The following is a 24,431-nucleotide window of genomic DNA, read 5'->3' on the forward strand; positions in this document are numbered from 1 at the left end:
ATGACTCATCCTTGCAAGAAACCTTTAAAGATCTACCTACAGTAACTTTTAAAAGAGGAAGAAACACAAGGGATAGGGTTGTTAGAGCATGTCAGCATTCTGAAGTCCTGAACAGTAAGCTCACAACTAAACCTCTTCAAGGCAACTAAGTGTGGAGCCTGCATAAATTACCAATATACCAAAAACCTTAAGTCTTTTAACCACTAACTTAACTTAACTTACCAATAGAAAAACAAATAACATTAAGGACTTTATTACCTGTAAAACAAAAAATGTTGTCTATATGATACAGTGTCCATGTGGTAAAATAATATAGATGAAACATATTGTTCCCTTAACTGAACATAGGAGCTCCATTAAGAGGAATGATGTCAAGATGTAACAGTCCTGTTGCAAGACATTTCAATGAAAAGCAACAACACATTTCATCTCTATTTTTTGAAGTGATTAAGTCCAGCCAAAGAGGTGGTAATGTCAATTTTCTCAGGAAAAAGATAGAAGCATTTTATATTTTCTATTTCAAAAGTTTATCTCCGGGGGCATGAATGAGGACTTCTCATCTAATGAGTTTTTATAATGGTTCTTAAATACCTCTCATTTATGTGGTTTTGTAGTGATTTTTATGATTTTTTTAATGAATTTTTTATTATGTATCTTGTTGCTCTTCCTACTCTTTCTATATATAGCACTTTATAACACATTTTTTTAAATTTAAGTGTTTTTAAAGTATGCCACATAAAATAGGCATATCTTGGGTTAATGCCTCTTCTGTACAAACTCAAGTACCACCCCTTAGTTGCAATTCTCCAGTTAATGGACAAAATATGGTGTCACCCATGTCCCTTACTGGACACTCTCCTTGCCTCTCTGCCAGTCTGGGACAACAACTGGCCTGAAGCCACATAACCATATACCCAACCCATCTTTGTAGGTGCCCAATTGGATGATATGAGTGTGGATGTATATGATTAGTTGTCTTTTAAATTCTTTTTACCTTCTTTAATTTGTTTCTGCATTCATATCTACCCTATTTAAATGTTGTTTGTAATGTGTTTCATGATGACCCTAATGAAGGCCATAAGCCGAAACATGGTCTAGCAATAAAATTGTACTTCCAGTGTTGCTGGAGTTTTGACCTCATTAAAAATAATAGCGCATAGACTACAGCAATGGCGTACATCTCTGTATTGCAGCAGTCAATACTACCTATGTAACAACATCTAAATTCAGTAGCATATGTGAACTATTTATGGGATAAAGTTATCTTTAAAGCCCAGGGTCCACTAAAGCAGGGGTTCTCAACTGGTCTCACTCTGGGACCCATATTTTCCCATGGTCATTAAGTCGCGACCCACTTTTATAGAATTCAAACCAAGCAAATTTATTTTTCAAAAATATCCTTTGAAAACACACATATGTCACCTTTTTTTTTTTTTTTTTTTTTAACATAAATACATATATTTACATGTACAAAGTGCATTTCAGAGCACATTATTAAGAAACTGAGGAGGACAATGACAACTGCATGTACACTAAGATAAATATCAAAACTGCACAAAATAAATAAGGCCACAAAATTAGATATTATGGCAAAAATCATAATCACAATTATTTTGGTCAATATTGAGATCACGATTATTTAACACGACATTTACTTTTTGACTCTCATTTTTGCTGATTGCCAATGCCGATATATGCACATATTTTTTTCCACCTGGCTGAGGAGACTATTACACATGCAATCATAGATTGTACTAATGATCAAGAAAGACAATATATAAGAGAAGAACTTAGGAAGACTAGAGTTCAGCATTAAAACTTTAATGATCCTGCCAAGTGGGTGGAGCAGTAGTTTTCTTTGAGTTTATTAGACAGACAGGATTAATGTGTAGGATTTAATCTTTGGTCCACAGTCCGAAGCAGAAGGTGGCAGTAATACACATAATATGCTGGTTGCCAACCGCTGATATAAACCAAAAAGGAGAAGAAGAAAAAGTTTTTTCAAACAGAGTGGTACATCTTGTCAGCCAAGGGGTTTCCCATCTGTGCAGCCCAACACCGCAGCACCTCAACGGACTATTACATCCCGACGGCCCCAGTGTTTCCTCCGCAGGCTGCACTTCACTCAGCCGGTTTGTTATTCAGGTTAAAGTGGGAAGAGCAGCTGAGTGAAGTGCAGCCTGCGGAGGGTGGCCAAAATCGTAATCGAAAATAAAAATCGAGTAATCGCACAGTCCTATTTCATACTCTGAGTTGCAAGCACTTCACTATATATCACACACTGGGCTTTCTATCCCTTTTTATCCTCAGTGTACGAAAATCCACATTTTAAATACTACGGGTCATATTTCACTTCGCCATCTTGCCTCTGAATGTCAACACAAACTTAAAGTGAACGTCAATCAAATGATGGTTACCATGGCTACGGCGCGAGACTGCTGCACATCTCTGATCCATGCCTGTCAAAATATATTATTTTCAAAATAAAAGACAAGTCCAACATCCGATGCGTATTAAATATTATTTATTTATTTTTGACCAGCTGTCCGCGACCCACCCAGAACGGATCTGCGACCCACTTTTTGGTCGCAACCCACCAGTTGAGAATTACTGCACTAAAGTATAGCTTCTATTTCCTTTAGACTTCCTTTTTATACATATAATTAATTAATGCGATACTGCTCAGTAAAGAATACTAATGAGTTTCACTGTATAAAAGGAGTCAAGTGTCTCATCCAGACTGACTGACCTGAATCTGACACATAAAGTAGAGACATGTTTTTGTTTAATCAGTAAAGATGTTAAATTTCCCTCCACATCGTACAGGAAGAAAAAAACAAAACAAATCACAAAAAAAAACTCTCACTGAGAGCTGGGAATAGCTTGTAGCAGCAAACAGTTATTATCCATAAAAGTAATGTCAAGCCGGAGAAGTAATGTCATGCTAGTAAATCTTACTCTGCGTAACTTTGCTGCAGGTACAGTAAGCCATCTGTGAATGACAGAGTGTTTGCTACTACATCTAGTTTGCCAGCTAGCCATTTTATGGTTGTGGAAGAAATGCCAATTGAAAACACCTTCCATTTTTTACAACAGCTTACCGTGTCAAACCAACACGTAGCTTTAGCAGCCAACAGCGCCACATTGTCTTGCTGTCTGTTTGTTACCAAACTGGCCTTCAACAACAACAAAAGTAACCTGTATCACTGCAGCTTTATCAGAGATTGCCTCCATGTTTAGCCTCTCCTTCCCTTTTCTCTTCTTTTTTCTTCCTTTCGAGAACAGAGTGTTATTCTCACCCTGTTACACCTCCTCTGCTCTAATGCTCTTCTCTCTGTGCAAATATTAAAGCTTCTGCTTAATGTCTGAAAACAGACCTCAGTGTGTTTTCTTAAGCAATGCTCTCAGAGTCACAGTACCCTTTTTTTTTTTTTCCCAACCACTGCACAAGCTGTGAGCTGACGGGTGCAACCATGAGTTACCTCACAGCATGTGGAAATAGGAAGAAGGGATATGTGCTTTCTCCTCAGATGTGGAACCAGGATCTTGGCACCAGATATAATTTCATTATCATGATGTTTTGCAGATTTTACGCACCATGCAAAGATTAGGCAGGGAACTTAAAAACGAAAGGCGTGTTATATAACTTCTATACTGAAGGGCAGCTTACTCATAATGTAGCCTGCAAAATTAGTAATATTGTGATGTGTATTATAACAGTGATACAATGCTACTTGTGAGAAATTGCAGGGTAATTTGCTGGCATCACGGGCATGACAGTACTGCCACTTTCAAGTGACAGACACTTGATGGCAAATCACTGTGATTCAAACAACCATTCATTGAAAATAAGTCAAAATTTAAGTCAATCACGCTTTTGAATAGTTCAGCAAAAGACTGACTCCACACCATACATATTGAAATGTATTTCAGTATGGCTCTTTTTATTTAATCTTAACGCATGCAAGAGAGGCAATAATAATTTGTCTATGCAAAGATAAGAAAAGATGGATCAAGATATCAGACATATTGCTCTTGTCCTTACCTGTGGCATTTGGTGGGCATCTGTTGAAGGCCAGTTCCCCTGAAGGTGTCCGTCTCCACACCATTGACACTGCATAGTCCTCCGGACAAATCTCATATGGTGCTGCAAAACAAAGTGGTACAACATCAATGCAAAGAGCTTTTCAGAATTTCCAATGTGATGCAACAGTTTCTCCATATTACATATGAGGAGGTATGGAAATATAGGAGATCAAAGCCGTATAGTGTTGGTGAACATGAGTTTTCTGTGTGAGAATTTTAATAAAATGTACCTTCTTCTTCAGTCATAACTTTGGTGTGATTTAATGCTACATGATTTGAATAATAATAAAACAATAAAAGTTTCTCATGTTTTTTGTGTTTTTTTTGGAACTCTGCTTCCTTACTTCAGAGAATAGAAAGTATTAAGTGACTTTATGTTTAAGACTTCACTTCAAAAAGAGATTATTTTGAAGATCGCTCAACAAGCTTTGATGATACTTGCATGTCAATTTCTTCATTTACTGGAAAATATTCATACTCATTCATTCCTCCCCCTGTATCCGCTTATCTGCATCTGCTCTGCAGATTGTGTTTTAACTGATTTTATGTAACAAGACATGCCATTTCACTCCACAGAGATAATTATCTCCCCGCTTTCATTCAGTTTCTTGGTGGCCACTGCAGTTTTAAGTCCTACAGAGCAATTATCCTTTGGCTCACCTGGACATCGTTGGTCACTGCACTTCCGGACTTCCTCTCCAGTGCCATCACACTGTTGCCCAGTCACTGCTGCCCCCTGACACACCCGGGCTCGCCTCTGCCAACCACCATCACAGGACTTAGAGCAGCCGCTCCACGGACCCCAAGGATTCCACTGGCCGTTAGCTACAACAGAATCATCCTCAGTTAGAAACAGATACTCTCGAGGCATCCAATTTGCCAATAAACGAACAGATATCAACTAAGATGATACAGCACTATGTGCGATACTTATCTTGTGCTATTCAAGCTTTTAATTAGTGTGAGACATCTAAGATATTAGATTTGATTACATTTATTTCCTTTGCTATCCATGTATTCAGTTTACAGATTCAGTATGATGGTGATGGTCCAAATATGAACAAGATTACTCTGAATAATCAGGAGGATGTGTGTTTTATGGCTGAAGAAGCTTTTCTGTGAGTGGTGATTATTCGCCTCACTTTGCCAATATGAAAACGCATTTATGCTGAAGTTTCCAAAATCAGCAGCATGTTTTATGCCCTTGTAATGAACACTGTTAAATTGTGCATTAGAAAAAAAAAAGAAAACAGATGCTTCCCTTCAGCAGTGTAGTAAATCACATGCCCTTGTCTGAACGGAAAGGTACAACACCCTGTGAGCAGGAAACACACTCCTTTTCATTTTAACCTACGCTTACCCCCTCCTTCACACGTGTGGGTCTATTTAATGTCCTACAACTAACCTCTGTCAGTATTGCCTCCGGAAGAAAGAAAAAAAACAGAAACCACTGTGACCTGTTGGCTAAAACTATCCGCAAGACATTGATCAATTCCCAGCAGATAGTGAAACCTCTGCTCTGGAATCAGAGCAGCTGATTCCTCAGATAGATGCATCCTCGTGTGTTTTCGAAGAGTTCATTGTGTCAGCAGTCCTGGAGAAATTGATTAAAATCCTGTACAGGTATTTATTGTAATAACTAATCAGTTTGTTTACTTTATTCTGGTTTGTTTCATATTTTACAGAATACCTGTTAAATTAAGACTAAATTTTACTATTTCTGTAACATATAGGGTTTTCCTTGAACTCCTTTTTTCTTTTGTTCCACAAAGCAAGGCACTTCCTCTAGTAGGCATGGACATCATGCCGACATGGTAAATTATGGTAAGACTGTATTGTTCTACTAATGTTTGATCTCTCACCTTGGAGACAAACAAGAATTGCTAAATACGTAGGTAGGCCTCATTAAATGAATAAATTGCATAATGCATCCTCTCACTGTGAAGCAAACAACAGCATCTCCTGGTTCATTACCATATACACAAATTGAAAAATATGCATTCACAAGCTACTTCAGTGGTCCACAAGAGTATGAGGCTGGCTGACTGGTTACACAACAGTCCCACTGACTTTCAAAATTTGAGAGGAACCTCTTTGCCACACACATACCAATGAAATGAAAAAAAAAATCCCAGCTGTTTTACACTGCTGCAGTGAAAATTGCATCAGGAGATTATGAGAGTGCTCAGGCCTTTCATATGATCAGACAATTCAAAGCCTGATGGGGACCACTAAGCTGACATCTTTGAGCCTCTAATACATCTATGGTGTTGACAGACAGTTTGGACAGCTAACCCTGAATTATGAGAAAGGCATACAGTATATCTAACTGGATTTTACAAATCCAATTGATAGAGCATGGTCTTAAACATTATTCTTGATTCTTACAACACAGCTTTGATTCTTGATACAGAGCTTTTTCAGGGCACACTAGACAGAGAGAACAGCTCAGTAAAGTCCAGCTCCACATGTAATCTACAATTGATAGTAATGTTGATGGCAGTCATGATTGTAATAACGATGATGACAATATGGGACGGGCTGTTTTTCTTTGTCTCTCTTCTCCCCATTTCAAATGATAATTTCGAATTTAGACATCAAAGCGGATATAGAATTAAGAGGCTCAGGATTTTACCTGTGCAGTCAGGATTATGGCACTCTCTGCTTTCTGCCCAGTGACCGCGACACTCAGATCCCCCATGGGCGGCCGCTGAGCACTGCCTGGTCCTCTGCTGAGTGCCATTGGCACAGGTCACCGAGCAATCGCTCCAAGAGCTCCACTCCTGCCACTGTCCGTCCACTGAGGCACCAACCACAACCCAACAAGCATGTCCCAAGTGAAGGGAAAAAGAGGGCAGACAGAAATGGGAGGAGATATTCAGATCACTATTCTCTCTCAGATTGAAAGCCAATATATAACAGACATTATGTGGAAAGAAAAGAATTGTATAAATACTTGTGAATTTCGGATAATTGCATTGCAGCTGGCTTTCTGCTTTAGTTTTTCACAGGTTAAAAGTTCTCAAAATAGCCAACGGCAAAAGGAAAATAAAACATGAAAAGTATTTCGGTAGAATATCTTCATATTAAGATTTAGATTATTAAAATATCAAAGGCACAAAGTGCAGAGTACTCAAACTGTTTGTTAGCTGCCTTTCATTTCCCTTGTCTGGGCCGAGGGAAAGCATCTGGGATTGAGTGGTTTTTTACCGAGTCTGTTACCAGAGCAAAGCTAACATTTACTGTGAGGAAAAACTCATCATCACTAATCTGCTTACCATTCATAGGCAATTGCGGGTAAGTGATTTTGACGTCAGTATTACAGTATTGACTCTCAACAGGGTTTCCTAAACCACATTATTGTGTAAGCACTATTACTTTAAATGCACCACAAACCCTGTATTCATTCAGATCATTTACTCACCTTTGCAGAACAGTATTGAATAATGATTATATATCTGTATGTAAGGTAAACTGCTTCCATCCAGAATTGATCTTTCGAAATGAGTTTATTATAATTATCTTTATGATTTGACCTTTCTTATCTATCCATCATCATGTCGTCAGGGATAATAGTTAATATTGTTATTTTTTAAATAGCAGAGGGATGATACCTGGGCATAGGGCTATGTTGCAAAGCTTAGTCTGGGTCTCAGGTCCGTCACAGGCCCTGCCTCCATGCTGGGGAGGGGCACACATCCTAGTCCTAGTGCGGTGACCTCGGCCACACGTGAATGAGCACAGGCTCCACGGTGACCACTCCTCCCATACACCGTGTACTGCGGGCACAGAAAAGGCGTCAGGCCTAATCAATGTCTCTGCCTGCGCTACAGCATAAACAAACCCATCACTAACTGCACGGAGCCATAAAGGAAATAAAATCAATCAAAATAATTTGCAACAAATCTAATGTAAATGAAACACTGAGCACACAGACAGTGTGGGGCTTCACAAACCCTCAGCCACAAGCATCTGTCACCTCTTTACATTTAGCATTCATTAGCAGACTTCAGTGTGTTGACAGTAATTATAGATGATACCTCATAAACAATACTTTATACAATCGTGCAGAATACAGTATAAGAGAAATGTCACTCTTTGACATGGCAGTTTCAACTTAATAGCAACCACAAGAAGTCAGGCTCTCTAAGTGAAGGTGAGGGTGACATGCAGCAGGTCTGCACAATTTCATAGTATGTTGAGTCTTCTTGGTTGACTGAAAATCTAATAGCAGTGGAGTCGACCTGCAGGTTAATGTGGGATGACAATGGTTCTGCAAATCTGTCATTACTCCAACATACTAATAATGATTATACACACAGCAGACATCCCCGAGCCTGGTTCCACACCTCTGAATAACCAGCCACATTTTACATTTCATTGAGTGATTGGTAATGAAATGGCCATTCAGTCTAAATATCAGGCTAGATAGCCCAAGTCCAAAAGAAAGCTTATTAAAAAAAAAAGAAGAAAAAAAAGAGATAATTAATTTGTAATTTTCAAAAAGTATCCCCACAGCACATGTGTACGTCTGTGCAAATAATGCTAGAAAGGCTCCCAAAGCTTGCAATTATTTTTAAAATAATTCTTAATCCCATGTGGCATGTTGTTATTTTTGGATGCTTGGGACATACTGCTACTACAATCATTCAATCAAAATATTAAAACCTACATTAGAAAAATACATGAAAAACAACAACAATAAGATGTCCCATTTTCAAAGTTTTGATCTTTATATAAACACAAATTTTATTAACCTTTTTTAAAAGAATATTTTTGGCATGATTTGAGTTTCTGATGATTCCCTGCATTCCCCTGTATGCTTATTTTACATCACTGCAGATCATTTTCTAACAGGTTTATCTCTGAAATATAATGCTACTGATAAATTTGTCATTCTTCTTCATCTCAGTAGCTTATCAAATTATTATAGAGGTGTTGACAGGAGGTCATGACAAAAGTGCAGCTTTAAAGCCATGTTTTTTCTCCATTTTTTTAAAACAATGGCTGGCAAAAGGCATCATTCCTCTCACATTTTGATTTTGTGTGTAAGCTTAACTGGATTCTGGTTGACAGATGGTGCGTCTTCATAGAACTGCAGAGAATATTTGCTGTTGGCTCAGAGTTTTACTTTGGAGAGGGAAATATGGAAATCAGAGAAGCAGACAGAAGTAAGATACCTCCTGTCTTCTCTTGGCACTTGCAGTGTTCCAAATCGTTCACAGTGATATGAAATGATGAACACACCTCTTTCAAAATGTGAAAGTTTAACCCTTGATACTAGCCTCTGAAGCAACTGCTGGCTTCTTGATCTCATAGATAAAGTACATTTGCTGACAGAATTATAAGCTCCAAAATGAACTTTGGTTGGATGGAGATTGTATCAAATCCAAATCACAGAAGTATGTGTTGACTAAAGATATGTCGTGCACAAAACAATTATAGCAGCTAAGATGGTGCACACGATTATGCCAGGTAAATGACAGTGTTTTAATATACATTTGAGGCCATTCCAAGATTGAGGCCATTCCAAGATTGAGCCACAAAGTAAAGGGCAGACTGTATGAAGATTAGCTGCGGACACAATTTATCTGATAGCCTTTTATCATCTGTTGATTGCAAATGGAATTGCCTGACTACTTTGTGCACAAGGAATTGATGGTTCCTCTTCAGAGGGGTCTCTATCCACAGCTTGCGCAGAGGCTTAAAGTTACTGCAGCACAATAGTTGGATCTCAGAATCAGTCGCAGAGTAGTTGGATGTTGGGATCAAGCTGATGGTCCACCACGAGGCGAGCTACTGTCTGTCCCAGCCCCCTTCCCCTAGGCCCTGCTTTGATGCTCTTAGCTAAGTGTCCCACGGTGGCCAAAGCATTTACTTTGCAAAATTCGAGTTCAAAGCAGGCACAGACACCACAGCTAGCAATGATGGAATAGGATTCCTCTTCTTTGTGTGTTTTCTCTCTGAGCTGCAGCCATTTATTTAGAGGGACAGCCATGAGCAATCGCATTATGGTGCTAGAGGTGAAATTCTTGAACCAGCACAAGATGGTGGACAAAAGCGAATGCATTTCACAAGAATGTTTTCATTAATTTGTGGTAAGCTGAGATTCGGTTGGCCTTCTCACTCATATTTTTTCATACCAGTGAGGTTTTACCTTTTTAACCTGCCAAAGTGTGCCAAACTGTATTGACCATACAGTATTTATTTTGTTGTTTAGTTACATCTCTTTTTTGTTACAGAGCAATCCTACAGTCAACTCCACACTAGGGAAACATTGGTTCTTCTTTTGCTGCAGTTCAAAGGAAAAAGGGAAACAATCAAGCTGCAATACTGCGTTTGGCTCTTACAACAGCACATTCACAATGCCAAAAATAAAAATTAAAAACACAATCCTTAATGAATTGTTTTGGTTCTCTGGTCACAACTCACAATCATAATTAAGCATTTTAAAATACTGTGCCAACAGAAAAAGTCTGTTCATACTTGTACTCAAATTGCAACTTATTATTGTTTCTTTGGTAAATATTAAAAGAATAAACTTTTCCAGTCTTTGCCTTTGATTTGCACTCTTAATAAATTTGGTATATTTCCAACATGATTGTCAGTTTTGTGCAACTGTGTTCTAAAAGCACTGAACAATTTTCTATTCTTCAGACATCAGGCAACATCTAAGTGATTAATATGTCATATTTTTAGACTGAACTCTCCAGAGTTTTCTGCTGATAAATATATGCTTTTGTAGATACCTGTCATTTGTTGGCCTATGTTTTGTATCCATGGAGGATATTGCTTCTTATGTTAATTACCCAGTTTTTTCTTCTGCTTATTTTCATAAAATCATTGCTGCAGGTGATGCAAAACATATTAAATCCTGCATACCACCCAAACATACCAGTTTATAAGCAGGTATTTAGTAAAGCAATAATAAAGACCATTATGAATTGACTCAGGTGTTCAGTATGTCAATTGGTGATACTCTTTTCTAAATGCAAAAATATAAAGTGTTGTCGCATGTTCAAGCTATTGGAATGGTTTAACTACTATGCAACAGATAAGGTGGCATTCTTCTATCTATTTTACAATTATGTTGCATAAAACTGCACTAGCCATGTTCATAGCAGTGAAGAAAACAGCCATTTTCAATGATTTCAATAGTATCTGTGCATGGCAGCTACAGTAACGTTATGGTTCAAGTAACTATAGTTAAACCTGCACTAACATATTTATTGGCCACTTGGGGGCATTTAAAATGATCTGTAAACACAACACTAACATTTTATCTCACCTTATAAATTGATATATGGCACTTGTTAGCAAACCCTCCTTTTAGCTTTGTTTTTGGTCTACTTTCCTTACCAGAGGAAAATATCTGGCTGCTTAGCTGATAAATGTTCCACTATCCTTACAAGCTAGCCACTAAATTTGTCCACTTGGCGTTTGGTGGTGCAGGCAGTGTACAGTGGGTTTTGGAGCTTTTTTGTTGTGATTAGCTGCCTGCCATGAGAGTGGTGAGAACCAAATCAGTCAAAGTTGTGGACTAAAACCAAAACAATGAGCTGAAAGATGTTAAAACTGGAACTACTGGAGGGACAACTGATAATATTGATTATATCCACCTTAACTATAGGTAACTAAAACTACTTGGTTAAAAGTTGTTTTAGTTGCCTATAAAAGGAGGATAGTTATGTCATGATTATATATTAACAAAGTCCAATGTTAATTGTTAGTATGAGAGTTTAAGTCAGGGGCAATGCCTTTCCAACTTCAACAAGCTTTATTCTATGCAATAAAAACATCTCCCTAATCTTGTATTTGCATTGAATGATGGCATTTGACATAAACAGCGTACTGCAAAAATATCAACACAATTGATAACAAGTGAGCTGCTTTCCTTCTACAAAATGTGTGATGTAGAATTCAAAAAGACATAACAAATATCCCTAGGTGCTACCTGTTGGGTTAAAAAGGGGGACTGGCATCATAAAGCAGAACTGTATTTTGGCATGTGCACTGTGTTGGATGTATTGCAACCAAACTTGTAGGGAGGCCCATAATTTATAACAGCATGCCCGATCTCAGCCTGCAGCGCCTGAAATATTGTTCACAGTTTATGTTGATATTTTCAGTAATGATGATTGAAAGATTGGGGTCCTTCTTTTTAGACTGAAAGTGATGTCTCTAAATTAGGCATACTCTGTTTTAGAAATATCTTTCCACTTTGGCATACTACAAGCTGTTTGAAGAAAGTGAATCGATCAGTCTGCCTTAAAGAATATTAGATATATACCCCGTGCTTCATGTGGAACCATGCCAGTTGGGATTTTTTTCCCCATTTGTTTCCATAACTCAGTGAGGTTAGTGCTTCATCAGCTCAATTTTAGAGAACGACTTGCGAAAATATGCTATGATCCCAGTGCTAGGTTTTTAATATAAATGAGTGAAGAGAAACACCATTATTTGTCAGATATTACAGACAATTCAATTTAATGAGGCTGCAAGACTATGATCTATCTAAAAACTCATGAGACAATACAATAAATTAGGAATAATGGCATTTTGGAAATTACAAAGACTTTCATCTGAACTCTCCCTCTCTCATTTTCAGTTAAAATTAAAAGTTCTAACAGTCTTACTCTTGTGAGAAAAGTCAACATGGCTTTGGAGTTTTCCCAGAGCTTTATGGCCCAGTTATTTGGTGATAAGTGTTTCTGCATTATTATGTGAAAGAAAGTGCTAGATCCACAATTAGCCACAAGCAAACACCTAATGTCTACAGGTCTTGAGATAACTCAAGGGCAAAAATAAGTTCATATGGGCAGCTCTGTACGTTCTGGTTCTAAATGAATAATTATTGCTCATGCAGATTGATGCATATACCTGGAATTGGGCTATGTAGCTTGTTTTTTTCTGGAGGGATAGAAGCTTTAATGCACTCTGAATTAAATATGAATGGTCAGAGTGGAATAATACTCAGGCTGCTCTTTTGAAATGACTCCTTTTCTAGCTATCTCTTAGTGTCCACACACAGTAAGAGGATGATCCTTTTGAAAACTGCCAACTTCCCACTTACTCATGCCACATCTAAAAATGAAGCACAGTACATCATAGATCAGAATGTTAGGGGAATGCAGCTCAAAGTAGTTTTGATCAGCTATAATTACAGTATGTAGACTTTGTGGTACAGTCACAGAAGCACTCATCTTAACAGCACCTCAACCAAATACCTTGACTCAACATAGGTTCCAAATCTCATCAGTAAATCAACATAATTGTCTGTGTACACAATCCCAAAAATGGATAATGGACTTGTTTAGAACGACACAGTGTCCTTCCTGATGCATACAGACAAATATTAGCGCGTTGCAATCACCAGTCAGAATAAGCATCTGATGCTGATACCTGACTACCAGTGACTCATCTGCTATGCCATCATGGGTTGAGGAAGAAATGCCTTACAGCATGTTTGAAGAAACGCAGCCAAGCGATTTTAGAATTCACTGCTGACCTTCAAGGAAATGAAGCTGACGACATATCAGTGTCTATTGCTCCCCAAGCTCAGTGCAGACCACATGTCATAAACCATTTCAATGCTGATGAATTGCCTTACAGTTACATGAAATGGAAAACACAAAAGTGATCATGAAAAATAAACCCACATTTACAAAATAACAAAGAAAGAAAGCATCAGATTAATAGTAGTAATAACTGCAATAATGATAATAATACATTATTAAATAGACACATTGAAAAGTCTGTTAAAACACAGCAACACATTTCCTCCCATGTAAACAACAAATGAGCAAAACATTCATATTCAAGAATCTGCGGCTAACACTACCTGGACAAGGGGCAGTGTTATTGCAAACCCTTGATTCTCTTAAAGGGCCGCTGCAGTGTGTTCCGTATGGTGAGACACATGTTCTTGTTCGCACCTGCGACCCTTGACCGCATGTTACAGAGCATGAGCTCCACTGGGACCACTCCTCTGCACCTGATTCACCTGTGTGGGAGAAGGGTGACACTAGTTAAATGCAGCAATATGGTCCTGCGGCACGGCTAACGGGGCAGGGTGGGGCAAGGTGGGCAAGGGTTGAGTAAAATGGGGAGGGGCCAACATGAGTCACGTTGGGGTGAGGTGGGGTCTTTAAGATTTACAGGAACACTATTGTACACTCTATACTACCTTTATGTGATCTTTGATAAATACTGAATTGGAAGCATAATTCTTTTAACTAATGATTCATTTATAGGCAGCACAATTAAGTGTTTTGCATCTGCAAGCACTGAGTAGCTGCATTAACAATGGACAGATGTGTAAATTAATCAGGCTTTTTAAAACAAATCTAAATGTGCATTTATGCAAAGATCACAGAGAAGGCATAGCTTTGATTATAAAAATGAACAGTAGACAGGGTTGCATTCTAACTGTTTCAGTTCATTTTTTTTAAAGAATTCATGCATTTCAATGAAACAAAATAATATGCTTAGACAAAATGAGAAAATCACTATAAATAAACAAAACTTCATAAGAACATGATAACATGCAAGAAAAGCGACATTTGAGAAAATAAAATGGAACTTTAATGGGTGTTAGTTCAGAGAGAGGTCTGAAATATGGGTCCCCTTGCACTGCGGCAAACTATCTAGTTTCCTTGACAACAGTAGAGCAAATTCTGTATTTTTTGACAGTGATTTCAAATAATTTTCTAATCCTAACCTATTAACTACCAGGGGTGGTTAGCTGATTTTATTCAGCAGATTACAGCCATTTTTATGTGTTTGAATGTGGCTAAAAGCAGACTGTTTTCAGGATATTCAAATTTCAATTTTGAATGCCGAGATGTAGTTCAGTGCTGGATAAAAGTAAATGTAAAACATACACAAGAAGAATAAATTATATTGCCATGGTCCAGGCTATGGAGCCGAAATGGAAGTTTTGGCAAACAGACTTTTGAATAGTTTAACTCTGCATTCACACATATTATCACTAAATAATCATATTGCAATTGTAAGATTAGTAGAAAAAGGACCATGGTTGTTACATTAATCTCATTTGGTTGAATTCAAAAGATTAACGAACAGAAACCAAATTGAGTATTTCTATCTTCATGGTCCAAAAGGGTCAAATATCAAAAAGTCATGAAATGCTAAATAAAGCTGTATATTATGATGAGGCAGTGAGGTGAATTCCAAATCAATGGTAGCCTATATGAGAGAAGAATAAATTATTCGGTGACAAGGGAGTGAACAATCAAATTCCTACATCTAAGTAGTCACCGAATAATTGATGTTTGATTATGTTAAACCCTCAGGTGAAGTATTCATGCATTAGAGGAATAATTTAATACAGAAAGGAATACTTTCAATTGCAGCTCTGAATACATTTATGTCATTCGAAGTCATCAAATCATGTTGGAATTTTAAGCACAATATGCTTTAAAGTAGTTTCTCAGCATGTAGCATCAACACATAGTTTCAGCCAAATAGGGATCTAAACCCTGCCCTTAATTTTGCAGATCATAAAATAGACTGAAAGGTGGATCAATTTGTTAAATGAGGCAGTACAGGGAGAGTAAATTGTGTGAGAATGAGAAACAGAGAAGCACAGCGATGCGACTCGACAAGGAAACAACATATGTACAGCGTTGTGTAAAATGGGAGGTGTTAATGAGCATATGTTAGTACCAGTATATATGTATGGAGTGTTGCAAATTAAAATGGTAATGAAAGGAGTTTTTAAACAATGACAGCAATTTCAATGGGACAACACATGGAAAAAATCAAAACATTTCCCAAAAATCAAAATAAAACTTAAAAAAAAAATCTCAATAACGGCTAAATTTAAACCCACCCACTGAACAAAAAAGGTGTTTTCTAAATATAATAAAACATAAATCAACTAAATAATGAAAGCAAAATTAAGGTTTTGCTGTGGAATTGCTATCACTTATTTCAATACTCTCTCAATTTATTAAAAATGCTAAGGTGGTAGGTTACAAAAGTCATTATGAATTTAATTCATTTCTGTTTTTAATTTTTTGGATGCTACATTTGATTAAGCCACATAGCTTCATTTTATCTCTGAGGGCAGCATCTATCAGTTCATCTTTTGCCAAGTATGTGTTTCATATTTGGCTGAAGGGGTGGGTTTTTTTTTTTTTTTAATCATATGACATTTAATTGATCACGCCTTCGAGGAAGTGATTAACTGCATCAGGGCCTTAGTTTAAAACTGCTATTTAATTAATGTTCTATGAATATACTGTATGAGCAATCCACTTGCCAAGTCACTATGTGACAATAAAACAAACAGACCCACAAAACCCAATTACGTTCTATATTCAAAGTAAATACTCATAGAGAAATGGGAAATTTATCTTCCTAGTTCATATGTAGCAATAGAGAATGAGTAGGAAAAAATAATAATGCAAAACATTTCCACTTAAAAGGTGCAGTACAAGAGAGAGCATGCATGATGAAATTAAGTTTAGTTAAAAAAATAAAGTAAAGAAACATAACTATTGTATTACCAGTTTGTGCCATAAATTTAGCAGATTCAGCTTGCTCCTGCAGGGCCTTTGTGTCATGAACTGATCTTGGCCGCTGACTTTTTACTGTATGCTCTCCGATCATTCCATATTCTATGGGACAAAATAGAGGTTCATATGAAAGCTAGGCTTAAACATGATCTTCTGAGAACAAAAGCTTATTACATACTGTTTTTCAGGATGTTCGAAAACAACTGCAGTACATGGCTAGAAACAAAGACCACACAAGTTTGTATTTAATTTGTCCTTTACTCTAGGGCATAGAACAATGCAAAGAATTTATAAGGGTGAGTTGGAAGTATTAATTGAGCTTGAAAGCACAGCGTAGACACATAGCAAACATGCAAATAAACTCACACCGGTTTTAAGACTCTAACACTTCATCAAACCAGCTCCCTCCCTCCCACCCTCCTGCACACCCAGAAAAGAAAAGAAAAGAAAATGAAAGTAAAAATGTGTAAGCCATCAGAAAGCCACAGAGGAGGGGGTCATGGACATAACATGCTATTGATCCACATGTCATCTTTGTGGGATTTCTTTTTTTTGGTTGACCAAGTCCAAAATATTGTGAGTAAAATTAGACAAATGTATTCTGAGCTGTATTCATTACAATGCATGCCCTCTTTGTTTCCCATAAAAGGGACAAAGAGACTCTGACACCACACTGAGAAAAGTGATGTTATATTGCATTGCATAGTTAAGAATTTGCATCAGCTGTTTTAAGTGAATCTGACACACTGTAAAACAACATTCATACTTTACTCACTTAAATAGCTCATGCAAATTGTTTTACCTGCTTGTTTTTATTGAAAGCTGGCATTACTTTTGGCAGTGTGGTCCTAATGAGGTGATTTTATCATTTGCAAATAGGCAATGCAGGTGATGCATCAACAACAGATTCACACATAGCTTATGTTAGTACATTAGACAATACAATGCATCAGCCATTGATAGGGAGGATGTTTAAATCATCATTTCTAATATAGTTGGTAGCCTCAGTTTCCTGGACTCCCTACAGCAGACTGTAAGCCTAGAAAGACTGACCTTCCTCGCAGTGAGGCCTAAAGGAGGAAATCTGTCATCTCATCTGATCATGTTCCACTGAAAGCTCAAGTTTTATGCCTAATTATACAGGAAATCACTTGACTGTAAAAGAAGACAGTTGTCTGATCCACGCATCAGACAACTGGCATTAACCAAATCAGATCAACAAATATGTTCCATGATTGGATTAGGCAAAATAAATTAATGAATTAAGACCCAGAAAAAGTGGCTCTGGGTTTTCAGCTACATTCAAACAGCATCTCTTCCTTGTATAGCATGAAGAAAACTGTGTTTGAGTTTGCATTAAAAAATATGTGTATAGAGGATATAAGAGGGGATAATGAAAAGAGGGAAAGTCGGCAGATAGAAACAAACATCACAGCGTTTTGATGCCAATTGGGACTTTCAGAACCATGACCATACAAAGTAACAAGCTTCAGAAGCATGTTCAAAAGTCTTCTAGTCTGATTTGATTGTGTCCACATCTGTGTTGTTCAAATTAAGCAGAAAGCACAGTGTGAACTCCGCACTGGACAAACAATGTGCAGGTACACTGATGGTCAGACAATCAGCAGGCAGTTGATCTAATGTTTAGTTACTACTGTAGATTCTTTGACATGTTATCTCTTTACTGTGTTTTCATGCTCTACCCTGTGGTGTCTTGGATCATGAACCCATTCCCCATTCGGCAGAAATAAAAGGACCGTCTGATTTAGTCAGCCTGAATGTCTGCTACTTTGCAGGGAATCATACAAAAAGCGGGACACGCTGCTTTTTAATGAACTTATACAAATGAAACTAAAAGCTAGTAGCACTTTCATGCCACTTGGCTCTGTGGGATTGGATGGATAAAGGGGCATGGCTTCTTTTAATGCTTTTACTTTTTATTATCATCCAATGTTTATAATGAAAAAAGTTGAAAGTATGTTGTAGAAATCATCATATAGACACTCATACTGTCATGTTTTCCATTGCATAGCAACAGTGTTAGAACCTACAGAGCTTCACATTTGTGATTTTCAATATTAAACTGAAAGAAAATAATCCCAAGCTATCGCTCTGTTCTATTATTTACATTAAGAAAAAACATAAATGTGAATAAACTGGTTAGTAACATACATATATGAACATAGATGAAGCTGGAGGCTATTGTTCTTTTTAAATACTAATCAATGTGACTGACTTGACAAATAATTGATAATAATTCTCTCATACCTTTGAAAATGACCTGCCTGTGCAAAACATTGATCAACTCAGTCCATTAAACTGTGATATTAGCCCTGCAGTCAGTCACATGTAATCTAATCTAGCTCCCAACAGCTCATGATGAACAATACAACAAAAGCGTTGCAACATGAGAGAGATTATAAAAATGTCATTAAGATGTCAGTGAGAGACAAACTGTCATTACAAGGCAAACTTTTAAATAGAAGTGTTTCATCATCATCTTTTCATGACGAATGTTTGAGTAATTATATTTACATCAGTCTGGACAGGAATCTATTATTAAGCTCAACCTGCTAGTACACAGATAAGAATTGGTTAATTTAGTGCGTAAGGAGTTCCTATTTTAAGTGTATGGAACTGGAGTCACTTTTAATGCCTTAAAGCCAAGATGTTAATCCAAAACACTGTGGTTCAGATGGCCTGAGGTTGAATGAAAAAGATCACGATGTCGAAACATGACACCAGAAAAGTACTGAAAAATAAGCACAACAGTTTAATTGAACTACCAGGATTATATTCAAGCCTGTGGCTACATAACAGTAAACATGAGAGACAAACCAGAATTTTAATAACTGCTGGGGCAGGCTGTTGTCATTTGTCAAAGCAGCCCAAAACAGGGTGTCTTAACTGTATTACAAGGCAGAAAGTACAGATGATGCATTTATCATGTCATTACTTGGAAACATTTGCTCTGTTTGAGGCAGCATAATCTTGAAGTTTTGGCCAGTATTCACAACTTTTAAACTGTGTGTTTTAAAATAAATTAAGACGGATGAGGTGTCTGTCCTTCATTCAGGATTAAAGAGAATACTTATTGACATCCATCAACCATCATGCTTGAACAAAGGAGAGACAATGCCATTCAGGAAAAATCCATCACTGTTAGTCGCCTTTCTGTTTGTGCACCGAGTGATTCATTCACTTTGTTTTGCATGCACACAACCTCGATGGCATGCATCACTGACAAAGCATGCGTTTTTGGACTAAGAATTAAAAAATACTTTTCTGCAACTGTTACAGTGGCTATTAAATTTAACAGAATTGACCAAATCGATGAATCAGCCTACCCAATGTGTTTGTGGAGGATTAAATCTATTTGTCTAAAATAGGGAGCCGGTTTGCTCAGATGACCTTGGCAGACAGATCAGCAATAACCACCGTTCCTTCCAGAACAGGAATCATCCTTTTAGCACAAGGTCAAAGCTGTGCACCCTGTTACTGAAATAATTTAAAAATTCAAAATAATCTTAAACTCTCTGGATCCAAATGTTGTTTTTTTCACAAATGGCTCTTACAACTAGACAGTACATCCATGAAACATTTACAAAGAGTATTCATTGTGTGTGTAAATACTGTAATGGAAATGCAGTGAATGTACAGCATATTTACTGAACAAAGTGGGGCTAAAGGCCACCATTTAAATCACAACCTGTCATCATACCGGACTATAATGGTTGTCTTTTTTATATGGATAGTGTACATGGAGTAGGCAGGAGTACCGGTCAAATATATACTTACATACATACTAACTGTCTCTTAACCTCCCCTTTCATAGACTCATATCCAAACAATATATTATAAGTGTCTAACCATCTGGTGTCTACATTATTTCCTCTGTGCAATGTCTTTTCCTTTACAATGCCAACTCCATCAAATGCCAACTCCATCAATCAGTCCTAAGTATTTTGTACTGTAGCATTGAGGAAATTACTCAGCTGTCTCCTTGAGATTATAATAACATAATTTTAGAGAAATATAGTTGTCAGCAGTTTCACGGATGATTTTTGAGACTCTCTATAGATATACATGAACCAAAATGGCTGTTTGTCAGTTACAGCGCACATATTTCATGATTTTAGCTTTAGATTAAAGTCTGTTGATAATTGAAGCATTCAAGCAGGTCAAACTTAATGAGGCCAACATCTTTGTTAGCTATGAAATACCATTTTTTTGACTTGTTTTGTTTGACACTTGTAAATCATAGACCCAAAAGTTTCAGGAAACACCCATTGATTTACCAATGTCACGCAAAACATTAAATCTACAATATGCAAAAATTTCCAGTCACTTAATTCACACACAAGGACACACAAATTAATGCATACACATTTCTCCTGTTCCTTACATGTCACATTTTTTAAAAGCTCCTAATTCGCTAAAGCAAGAAGCAGAATTAGCACCTCATTCAGTAACACTTAGCAACATCAAACCTGCAATTACTTGCAAAAAATGCAAAAAAGAAAAAATCTTTTAAAAGGTGCGAGCAAAGGCTGCTTGCTGCCACCGTGCTGTGCTGTCAGTTTATAAAGGCAACCGTTTCACCTGCTTGTCAGCCATTATCAACAAAGCAGCTGATTAATAAAGAGGTGAGGAATGAGATTAGGCTATTTTAAGAAAAAATACCTTGCTCTCAACTTTAAGAAGCTAAAATGATTGGTCAACTATTCTCATGAGTCAGACTGCTTTGCAAGTTGATCTTGCCATGAGATATGCCTCGCCACTCTACAAAGAAAAAGGAAAATCACTCCTCGGCTTTGGAAGTTGATCTCTAGGGGGGCATCTGTTAGCAAAGCGGGCGCTGCATGCAGAAACAGAAACAGCAATGGCAGCTATGGAGAAGCCAAATAAGTGAATATATGTGGCTAACATATAGCTAAATGTCTGCTCAGATTAATAGCATCACAGGTGGAACAACTTAGTCACCACTGGGCTGTGACCTCAGCAGGTGACAATAAATGAGGGGCATAACAGAAGGATACTGAGGCTCATAATTTGAGTTAACAGTGTTACTGTATGTGCTGTGGCTCACACATGCCTTCATCATAATGTCAAAGGTGTGCAAACATGGATAGTGCTGGACAGTATCTTCCTGCACATGCCAAACTATTTATGTGAGCCTGATTTGGTGGCTCAAAAGCTTTACTGACCCATCACAGCTCAATGATGCTTTCAAGCTTAATTAGTGACCATATTTACAAAGATATTCACGCTTGATTTAATTAATGCCCCACGACTAAGTACATGCAGTACACATTACAAACAAATGAAGGCACAGCACACAATCAAAGAGAATGAAAGTTCCCTGGGTCCATGACCTTTGTCATCACTGAGACTTTGATCCACTGCATGCAGGGAATTTTAAGCTTAAGCACTGGCAGTGATCACCACAGCCACAGAGAGTCCAATGGAAGACATTTCATTTCCAGGTTCATCTTCACTGTGTGGACACGTTCCATGTGTAATTCTATTGAAAGGCAGAAAAAGCCAGCCCCATGTCCAATGACTGATGTGTCTAACCTTGCATGAAATGAGCCTTTACTCAGAGGCCCCTATGAGTAGCTTCTATCAGGGGCGCTCCGCTTACTGCCCCTCCATGCATTCCTGCCTGACTGACTGACTGTCACAAATGTAGCTCTTAATGAGAGGCACTTCATTACCACTGCACTTTGAAGAGTGTAAGTTCCCAAAATAGAGACAAGCTTACAGTCCACGCAGCCCAGGAAGAGGGATACCTCTCTATCTCATGCTTGCCTTTGATCCATTTCTCAACAGCTGAGCTACTGAGGCTGGCAAATTTTTGTCATATGTTGTAATATTTCTGGGTTTGTAAGGTGCTTGAAGTACATTTTTTAGATACTGGACTTCTGTTTGAGTCATGATTTACAATGGAAATACATAAAACATGTGGGAAAATGCCAAACTATAACAACAGGTTAATTAATTAAAAGGTAAAATAGGACCACAGGCTAAAACACTGTTTGTTCCCAGGAGGTATTAAAAGCTGAACATCAATGCAGAAAAATTATTAATAATTTTCTCTGCAAAAAAATAAACATAATAATTACAATTGCCAACAGGTATATTACAAAAGAGAGATAAAGAAAAGTTGTAATAACAAAAACACATTCCAGAGGAAAGCAAAGAATAACATCAGTCATTATGTGTCACAGTCAATTACATAAAAACATTACATAAAAAAACATCAAATATACATTTATTCATAAGTAAAGTACATATTTTACTACTATTTATTCCAACATTTTAGAGGCATGTGACAGGACAGCATATTCTATTTCCTCAGACTGAGTATCAATGATTTTGACAAAACTGTGAAAGACTACTTTTCAATGTAAAAAATAATAATAATGATTATTATGATGATGGTGATGTAATGAGCATGGACTATATTTTAGCTGTTAAATACACTTTGACATCCAAAGTGACTCTTAAATGTTACTTCACCCTTAAAAGCAGACTACCATTCAGAATAAATCAACTCAGATGTCCTCAATGTATCTCCTTACAGCCATTATACGATCCCTTCACTATTGGTGGTACCATATGCTTGAGCCAATCTAAAAAACTCAATTAGTCCTTCATTAAGAAAATGAGGGGGTTGCACGGAATCAGATACAAATTACGAATTGTCCTCTGAGACCATACAATTATCCATCATATTCCTTCTGCCATCTGTTTGCTTCCTGTTGACTCTCCTAATGACTTAGATTGAAGCCAAATTAGAATTCTGTGCAACTGCCACTGCACCTCATTGAAAAGTCATGTGAACTCGCCTAAAAATGGACTCAGACAAGTGCTCAGAATACAGTCTGTTGTAAGCAGGGAGGATGTATTTTGTTTTACTGATGCGCAGGCAAATGAGCAGCTACTGGAGATCGCATTGATAATTTACAGCACAATGCTAAATCACAAGGTTATTGAGCAGTACCTCACAAAGCAACCTAGATGGAGCTCTGACGTTATCAAAGCACTGCATCAAGAAGCCCTGTTGCTGGGTGCCGTGAGCAGATCATTCCTGCTCTTTTCCATACACTTCAGGGACCGGGCTTCAGCAGTCTGTTTTCATACCATTTCAACTCATCCAAACATGGATAAATGTAATCTCTTCTCCATCAAAAGCCACACCGTTTAGATGCATATTCCACAGTCTAAGCATTATACTACAATGAACTACCACCTCAAGAATCATCCAGAGCATCATCCACATCACCGTGGCTGTAAATAAGTGCTTGCTTATAAATCCCTGGAAAGTAGACTTCATTTTGTTTTAAATAAGAGGGGGAAAAAATGGGAAACATCAACAAATGAAGATACCCCTTTCCTTGTCATCTACTCTGAGGTTTTCACAAAGATGTACACTCTGCATGATAATGTGAGCGACGTGTCGTGCTTTCAGTTCAGCTGCATGATGCTATCAGAAAATGGATCCGCCTATGGAGCATTTTAAAGTGAAAGCAATGCCAAGATTGCAGCATATAACTTGCAAAATCACCAGCCTTTTCAAAAAGCGACACTGCTGAACCACCCGTGACTAAAAGTGGGGCTGCTGCAGGGACACAACTGAAAGGACTACTGTGCGCTGACAGAAACAAGGATGGAAGCGGATTACTAATGAAACCAGTTCAGAAAGAAGAGTCAGATTACATGAATAGTATAGAAACTACACATTAAACACAAAATGAAATGCTGAGGCTTTCTCAAATCTGGGGCACTAGTCTCATGCTT

General features: G+C 37.5%; 1 protein-coding gene across 3 annotated transcripts in view; it reads right to left on the reverse strand.

Moving 5' to 3' along the window:
- Positions 1-24,431, reverse strand: part of adgrb3 (adhesion G protein-coupled receptor B3) — a 124,221-nt gene that overhangs the window by 59,562 nt on the left and 40,228 nt on the right. For 2 of the 3 annotated variants that reach the window (XM_067609893.1, XM_067609892.1), the window contains exons 3-8: positions 16,620-16,730; positions 13,928-14,089; positions 7,701-7,865; positions 6,722-6,886; positions 4,747-4,911; positions 4,046-4,147 (exon numbers count right to left, since the gene is read on the reverse strand). In XM_067609893.1, coding sequence (XP_067465994.1) covers positions 4,046-4,147; positions 4,747-4,911; positions 6,722-6,886; positions 7,701-7,865; positions 13,928-14,089; positions 16,620-16,730 — 870 coding nt within the window. The remainder of the gene's footprint in view (positions 1-4,045; positions 4,148-4,746; positions 4,912-6,721; positions 6,887-7,700; positions 7,866-13,927; positions 14,090-16,619; positions 16,731-24,431) is intronic. The other variant, XM_067609894.1, reaches the window with a different exon arrangement.

The sequence above is a fragment of the Thunnus thynnus genome, chromosome 14 (genome assembly GCF_963924715.1).
Source record: "Thunnus thynnus chromosome 14, fThuThy2.1, whole genome shotgun sequence".
Taxonomy (NCBI): domain Eukaryota; kingdom Metazoa; phylum Chordata; class Actinopteri; order Scombriformes; family Scombridae; genus Thunnus; species Thunnus thynnus.